General features: G+C 27.1%; 1 protein-coding gene across 2 annotated transcripts; it reads left to right on the forward strand.

Moving 5' to 3' along the window:
* Nucleotides 1–7215: 7215 nt before the first annotated feature.
* Nucleotides 7216–8955, forward strand: LOC105115379 (uncharacterized). Of its 2 annotated transcripts, XM_011012248.1 has the most exons (4): nt 7216–7385; nt 7533–7825; nt 8180–8675; nt 8709–8955. In XM_011012248.1, the coding sequence occupies exons 1-4, from the start codon at nt 7295–7297 to the stop codon at nt 8756–8758; spliced, it is 930 nt and encodes a 309-aa protein (XP_011010550.1). In that variant the 5' UTR covers nt 7216–7294; the 3' UTR covers nt 8759–8955. The 2 variants fall into 2 exon arrangements, with proteins under 2 accessions (XP_011010550.1, XP_011010549.1); XM_011012247.1 differs by having other exon boundaries at nt 8180–8955.

Below are 8955 nucleotides of genomic sequence, written 5' to 3' on the forward strand. Positions count from 1 at the left end.
TCATAAAGGTTTAATTTGGTCCTTAGAGTTTTTTTTTTTTTGGTTCTTAAGATTTTTGGTTTTATGTTTTGGTGTTAAAACTTTATTTTTTTTATAAATAAGTCCTCGAATGTTAAGCCAAGAGAGTAAAAGTGATGGCAAAATGGAGAGGAGATAAATATTTCAATCAACTATATTTTAGCTATGAAAAAAACAAGTTTTTGTTGGGGGAAAAAAAGAAAAAGGAGAAAGAATTTTGATTAAAGAGGTATTTTTTCTCATGAATTTAAATTATTAAGATTTTTTTAAATATTTATTTGAATTATCTTAAGTTTTTATTCAAGAAATCATGTTGTTAACAACAACAACAACAACAAAGACATGTTGCATCAAAACAAGAAAAATGCATATATAAGAAATAAGGATTTTGGCTAGGAAAACATTTTTTTTCTTCATAATTTAAATCATCCAAAACATTTTGAATATTTAATTTAAGTGACATAAAATTAAATAAAAATTGACTTTGAAAATGATTTCGTTGCCTTTATTGTTTTCTTTATTTTACATTTTATCAGAACTATATTATTTGTTAGCTAGTAAGATTCCCTGTAACCAATACATATAAAATATATAAACATTTATCTATTTTTGGCATAATATGCATACTTTTATGGGATAATATGCATCCTTTTCTTTAATAACACATAAGCTATTCGAGGACAGTTCTTCTCAGAAGGATAACAGGATCACACATAATCCATATACAGGAGTAAACAATTGCTTTGCTATGGCACAATAATTAATTACCAATATAGAGAATGAGTTGTTCGGGGGAGTTTAATGTTTTTTTTTTTAATGTTTTAATATTACCACTTGCTTCGACACATACACAACCCTTTCAATTAAAGAAATTATCTTGTCCTCGTTTAAGAGTAAAGCTAGTTTATTTATATTATAAAAATAAACAATCCAGTATAGAAGTAGGAGGATGATAAATTGTAATCTAAGATTATTTTTTATTTTTATTTTAATTAATTAAAAATAGCAATATTTTTGAAGAAGCTTGATGACCTCATATATTAATATTTTTAAATTATTTTTGTTTTAAAATTAATTTTATGTTGAAATTAGAGCCATAAACAACACTAATATCAGAGGTTTTCTCTTATTATAATTTTAAAATTTATTTATTATAGTTTTAAAACTTGTTTGGACTAATTGACCAATCTTGAATTTAGTTGATCAGAAACTAGAATATAATTAGTTGAAAAAACAAATCTGGTATGATCTGGCTGATTTAACAAATTAATCTTATAAGACCTAATTAAATTTTTTTTTATAATTAATTAAATTTTTTTATTATTAAAATAATATTATTTTAAAAAAATAATCTAAATAATTCTGATGAACAAATCAAAACATAATAACTTGGTTAAAATCTAAAATCTTGAACCAAACCGAGTTCGGAAACTATGAATCTAATTAATAGCCAACATACCGTTCCTTCTCCAAGATTCCTGTGCAGTGTGCATGTAATAAATCAAACCCACCGACACGCTACTGCACTGGTTGTCATATTAACAAATGAATCCCAATTCGCACATGCTCTCTGCCTTTATGCTATTTCTTTAATAGCAAAATTGACATTCTTGTACTCAACGAAATAACCACACAATTACTACTTTGCTAGATTAAAACACTGTTTGGTATTGTTATAATAACTATTTTTAAAATATTTTTTTTTGAAAATATATTAAAATAATATATTATTTAAAAAATTAATTTTTAATATAACTATGTCAAAATGATATCAAAATACCAAAAAAGGGAACGAAAATGTTATTTTCCTTCATTTTCAATACTTTCTTTTCTTAACGACACAAAGCAACAATTCAAGCACCCATATTTGAACTGGCAAAAACACTCATGGAAGGTCGCGGAATCAAATACCATTTAATTTTCTATAAGCAGCCGTGAGACTGTCATTCAGCACATAACAAAAAAAAGTGCGAAATTTGACCAAGAACCTTTCTCCAAGTAAATATGCGACCTTAAGGAGTTGCAGTTGGAATTTACTTCTTATTATTTTTTAAAATATTTTTATATTAAAATAATATTTTTTTATAATTTTAAAAAATTAACACATTAAACAATTCAAAATATATAAAATAATTTAATTTTTAACAAAAAAATAAATTTTTTAAAAACATCGCATTCTTTAAATATATAATAGGGCAACAAGCCCCGATAACAATCTACAAGTTGACAAAATATATTTCTAACAAAATTATTTTGTTGTGTTACACTATTGTCGAATTAATTTTTTAATATAAAAATATTAAAATGTTATTAAAATATTTTTTTAATAATTTTTTTAAAACTATATAGGGATTGGCTTAAAGTGATATGATTGATTTGATGATTTCAAAAACAACCTAGATAACCAATAAAAATATAATTCTATTAAAAACAATTTTAATGTGATATTTTTTTTAAATATTGAGATGACAATATATTTGATCAAGCTAGGTTAACTCGACTTAATTTATCAAATCTATAACCATGATTATAAGACTATAATAACCTTATAGAAAAAAATTAAAATTAATTATAAAAATTAATTCTCAATCAACATATTATTGAATGATAAAATAGAAAGAAGTCATTTAAAAAAATAAAAAATGACCTACCAACTCCGGTTGACTTGCCAAACTTGTTGCACATGTTATAAAATTAGAATAACCTTATAGAAAATAAATTAAAATAAATTATGATATCCAATTCGCAATTAACCCAATATTAAATGATAAAATTGAAAAAAAATCAATAAAAAAAACAATAAAAATCTTAGTCAACTCAGGTTAACCTGTTAAATTCTTAACTTGAGCTATGAGATTAAGCGATAACCCCATAAAAATAAAAATAAAAACTAATTATAAAGTTCAATCCTAATAATCTCAATATTAAAAGATTAAATTGCAAAAAAAAATAAAAAAATAAAAATCAAAATAAAAATTAAAACAACTTTTTTTCAATAAACAATATTTTGTGAGGAGGTTAATAATAAAGTTGCCTCCTTTTTTATTTATTTTTTAATTTTACTTTAACTTGAAAGGATAAGTTACAATAATCTTTTTAAATTACCATTAAATTATATAAAAGTATTTGAAAATTTAATTTAAAAAACCCTTGTATACTAAGAATGACCTTAGTTATTATTTAGAAAAGGCAATATTTGAATTAAATTTTTTAAAATTGAGAAATAATATTAAAGAAACTTAGAACAAAATTTACTCGAAATAAAATAGTAAATTTGATATTTTCATGTAATAAAAAAAAATAATATGTCCATCTTTTAAATTCTTTCTCTACTTTTATAATTTAATTATCTTTTGTAAATCACAATGAAAGGTGTTTTGGATATAAAAGAAATTTTTTGTAGTATTTTTTTAAATAGAGGTCTTCGACAATTTTTTTTTATTTTTTTTGGATTTGTTTTATAATTTTATAATATTTTAAAATATTTATTTTATTTGAAAAAAAATACTATTTTACAGCAAGTTGTCAAAAATTATTAGACTACCGAGCTTAGATATTTAATTTATCAATATCAATATAAAAAGACACTAATCAAATTAGTTCATACAAGTTTAGTTTATAAGCATATACAAATATATTATAGAAAACTTGCAATCAAAACTAAATATCATATAAAGATTTTAGCATGTGTAATAAATATATATCCAAACTTGTATAGAAAATTGAAACACAATCCTACAAGCACTTACTTCTTAAACTTCTTAGAATCTATTTAACTTGAATATTAATTGTTTTAAAGGATTAACTCTTTATTTTTAAAACTTTATTATTTAGAATTTAGAATTAAACTTGACAATTTTTGTTTTAAATCTGACATTTTAATTAAATAGAAATTGCACAAAAATTGTTTTGAATGAAGAAATTGTTCAGACTTTTTATTCAAGGGTTATAAAAATTAATGGAATAATAAAAATATTTTTTTTTATGACAAAGAGTTATAAACCCAAATCAAAGTCCAAAAAATAAATTCATAAAAAGTAATTTTTTATTATTCAAAAAATTATCTTTATAGTGACCCTAGGTATAATGACCCTGGAATTAAATAAATAAATAAAAATAAAGATGGAGAAATAAATAAATATGGGATTATTGTTGATAATTAAATTTAGGTGTCAATGACTAAAACTTTCGGTTACGGTTAATAGTCAAAATAAATTGAAAAGAGTACCTGATGGAACAAAAAACACATGATAATTAACTAAAAAGGTATTATGGTAATTATAGGGATTTCCTACACTATATAGAAGGCCATTTAGAGAAAGCGAGGGAGAGAGAAACCTAATTATCTCATGCAAAAATCTCTATAAATCACAAAAAAAATTCTTGAATAAAAGAATGATAGGAAGTGTTGGAAGACCTAGGAAGGTTATTTACACTAATTTAAAGAGTTTAAAGCTTATGTGAAGAAGGAAAAATAAAGGAAAGTGAATGGAAAAGGGAAGGAGGGAAGAAACCAAGAATCTCTTCTCATTTTTTTTCTTGAATCCTTTATATTATAAGGTAATAACCCTTGTTTTTTAATCAATTAATTTAGCTAGATATTGAAATAAAACCAAGTTTAAAACTAAAAGAAAAGCATAATGTTATGTTTTCTGAATACACTCTTGAACTAGGGGTTGGGTTGCTTAGGCCGAAAAATCAAGCGTAGTCCATTAGTTAAGAGTTAATTATTTTTTTTTAGGATGGGTTGGGTTAAGGATCAGCTTGCATAACTTGGTTACTAGCCTAGCCCAGTGACCAAGTTATACAAAGCTTGCAAAACATGAATGAATTCACATTATGGAAGCTTTTAAGAGAAAGGAAAAAAAAGAAACCAATAGAGGAAGGGGAGAAAGTAAAGGCTTCCTTAGCCAAGAGGGGATGTTGCTAAGTTGGTGGTCTTGCTAGTAGTCTCACGATAAAGGTTCTTGACAATGACGAACTGTGGTGGCATTGTCTAGATAAAAGAGGGTTGCTGGCTGCTGGACAATGCTTCAATGAGGTAAAAGGAGTGCACAATTTGATGTTCACAATATTACTATCTATATTCGTTGGTAAACAAAAAGAAAATGTTAGTAAGACTGCTAGGGAAAAAAGAAATAAAATAGTAAGGCTGGTTGCAATAGTATGGTAAGGTTTATTTGTCTTTTGTTTTAGGTTCTTTCACAATGAAAACGAAAGGAGAATGACTTGATATTAAACTGAGATTTGGTTTTATATAGGTTCTTCTGTTGAAAGGATGTGAAGATTTGTATAGAAATAATTGTAGTTTCTTTTTTTTTTTTCTCCTTTTTCAAAAGAAAAAACTAGTGGAGGGGGGTATGTTTTTGGTGCCCTTTTCCTTCTCCTTACACTAGAGTGGATCGTCCCTATTTATAAAGGATGAGGAAGGTGTGTTGGTTCCTATTTAGAGCCAAAACTCAACCATTAAGTCCTCTAGGATTAATCCCAACCATTGATGCCAAGCCAAAACAAACTAGTGCTTTGTATTCATGTTGTGAATCATACTAGGAAGTAGTATTGTTGCTAAGGTTGAGGGTAGTGTGTGTTTTGTCTTATTTAGCAAAGAAAATAGGCGTTAAATGGTCTTGTAAAAAGGTATAAAAGCCAGCTGTCCATTATTTTTTCTCACAGGAGGTTAAAGACAATCAATAATACCTCTTGAAACAATGTCGTTTCCTCTTTTTTATTAATTAATTATCAAAACGACATCATTTTATACAAAATATGTCATTTCATTTAAATTAAATAGTGTTGTTTTAGCACTTTAGATTCAAATTAGGTTTAGAAACTCCTCTCTCAATCTTTTATTTATCTAATCAGGTCTTTACTTAAATTTTGATTTTAAAAATCAATTCAATTTCATCTTTGCTAGGTTTTAAAAAAATCCCTTGATCTTAATGCTTTTTTTATCCAAGTCCTTGTTTTTGGATTTATATGAATTGATTCTTAATTGATCATTTATCTTTTATTTTTTTTTAATTTTACCTTTATTTTCAATCAGATTTAGACTTTGAATTTTTACGCCTTTTATATAAAGGTCCTTGGCCTTTAATTTTATATAAAGAATTATTATAAATGTAACTGATACTGTTAATTTACTAACAAAATTACAAATGGTACTATGTTAGTAATATGTTATATTTATCAATGAATATATTAATAGAAAAATAAAAATATTAATCATATTTTATACAGTTTTTTTATTGGTGATATATATAAAACAAAAACAATATTAATTTCCAATACTACATACCAATTTACACCATTCTATTTATCACTAAAAAAAAATACTCATGATATTGTGTTATCGGGATTTATTTAATGATGTGCAATCATGAACAAATATATTCACTCATTTTTCAAATATGTTTTTTAGATGTATAATGATAATAAATTAATAATTTACTCTATCACCAGATAAATCTTGCTCTTATTTAAATCCAATTTTGGTTGATTAGGCTTCATTGCTATGAAAAAGTCCCTAATATAAATGTTTATTAATTAAATATTTTTAAACATACATAAAAAATTACCTTTGCTTTATCTAGCAGGTAATATGATATTTAGATTTTATATACTCTTAAATAGCGTCTAATTACAGTTTTAATTAATTTATAAGAGATTGATGATCTAGAACTAAAAAGAGAAGATATGATAAATTAATTTTTTTATATATATTAATGTACAAAACATGTTTTTAGTCATAAAAAATAATATAAAACCTCTGTTTTATTTTTTATATATATTATTATCAAACTTTCAATGTTTAAAATAATAATTATTGAACATTAAATTAACTTTAAAATTACAATTTCTTTGCTTATTAAAATAATATTAAAAAAATAACAAGGAGATACATTTATACTTATTTTACTTGCGGAAACGTATAGTTTCTCATTTTTGGTAGGAAATCACCCAAACTTTAATTTCACAGATTGTTTTACCCCAAGTATTCTCATCAATTAAAAAAGTTTCTTTACTTTTGGATAGTTCATTATTTCGCCCAAATAACCAACCAAAACCCACTCTATTCAAAATTAATGCACCCTTAACGGCTAGTTTCCCTGCAAACGTGTGAATCCGTGCGCTCGTGTTTTGGCTCTAACGGTCAAATTCTCACTTTATAAACCCTATCTACTTTGTCAAAAATTTATTTCTTATTTTTCTTCTTCTTGCTTTTGCATTTTTGTTCTCCCATACACTTCTGTTCTCTCAGATTCTTTGTCACATTCGAATGGAAACCCCATCTTCAACAAAAAGATTCACAAGATCACAAGCTCTTGCTGCTCTTACCAACACCACCACCAACAATATTCCTCTTTCAAGTGAGTGATTCGATTCTTTCCTAATGTTTTTTCTCAAGATATCACAGATTGAGAAAAAATGAGTTTTGCGTTAAATCTTGGATTGATAATGATTAGGATTCTGCAGTTTCTTGATTTGTTTCATAAGATTTATCGTTTTGTTTTCAGGGGCCAAGATTGAAGATTCTTCCGATAAGGGTGAAACAAAATCAAGAAGGAAAGGGAAACAACAACTACAAGATAGGTCTGCACTTATTGACATAACAAATGATTCGCCTATCGTTGGGCTCGCAATGGAAAGTTTAGAGACTCCATCATCAACATTACGCAATTTAAAGAGCAGTAGAGCCAAGAACAACATCCCCCATACACCCGGATCTGGAGAGGCATTGCTTAGGGGTCAAGTGAAAACCCTCTTGAATAAAGTTGAAGAAGAGGCAGAGCTCTCAAAACTTTCGTTGGTGAGCCGTCCTTTTCTGAATCTTCAAGGATATATTGATTCTTCGATAGAACTTCTTGCACGCAAATACGCCTCAAGTCCTTAATCTTTCTGGAGACGACATTGCCTTGGCTTACTCGTTTGCCAGTTATTGAAGAACAATTGATGATTGGTCAGCCAATGATCCTGGCAGACTTCTCGTTCAAAAAAACTGAAAAAAATTAAGTTATTTTTTTTGTTCTTGTTGATGCAAATTGCAAACAGTATATGGAGTTCTTTTTTGTTCTGGATAATCTAGAGTTTGATATACTATTAGATCTGTTTTTGTTAATTTTCACAATTGAAAATATTAATTTTAACATGTTGTTCATGGCAGGGCGTAAGTGAGATGTTTGAAGTGGAGAAACAAGACTGTCTTGAATCTCAAAAGACTCTGACAAGGTCATTAATGCTGGATTTCTCAGAGAAATCTGAAGGTTCTGATTCATTGGAATGCTCTTCTGAACTTACTCTCCAAGGAGATAGCTGCGGAGTGATGACAAGTGAAAGTAAAGACAAGTCATCAATGACAGAAGATGACAATGCCTCAATTTGGTCCATTCAGGTCAATGCAAGTACTCATGATGAAGACGAGGAAGAAGTAACAATTGAAGGAGAGGAAGAGTATTATTATTACCATAATGAATATGCGGAGGTAGAAGAAGAAGAAGAAGGGGAGCAAGCTGATGACGGAGGGTTGCTTGATGAGCTTTGTGAAGGAATTAGCAAGATAAGTGTGACAGTGAAATCAATGGCTAAATTTGAAGGAAAGCACACAAGATTTGTGTACAACAGTGATGATGAGATTGTTGAGGAAGTAGACTGTGGAGATAAGGATTCAGATGGTGTTTTACACTTGAAAGGTCTGCCAACTCCACAAGGGAAGCATCTACGCTTTCATACAGATGAGGAATGAATGATTCTTTGATCATTATCAGTTGGCTTTTGTTCTTGGATGGATGTCTTTCTCGACACCAATTTGGATGGCTTATCAGTTGGCTTTGTTTTCATTTTTTGTTTAGCATTCTGTGTGGGTTTGGCTGGACCACGCATTGAAGTGAAACTGTTAAGCAAAGTTTGATGAAATAATAGCAATCTTTTTCTGTTCTTGAA

The sequence above is a fragment of the Populus euphratica genome, unplaced genomic scaffold, assembly GCF_000495115.2.
Source record: "Populus euphratica unplaced genomic scaffold, PopEup_1.0 scaffold687.1, whole genome shotgun sequence".
Classification (NCBI taxonomy): Eukaryota; Viridiplantae; Streptophyta; class Magnoliopsida; order Malpighiales; family Salicaceae; genus Populus; species Populus euphratica.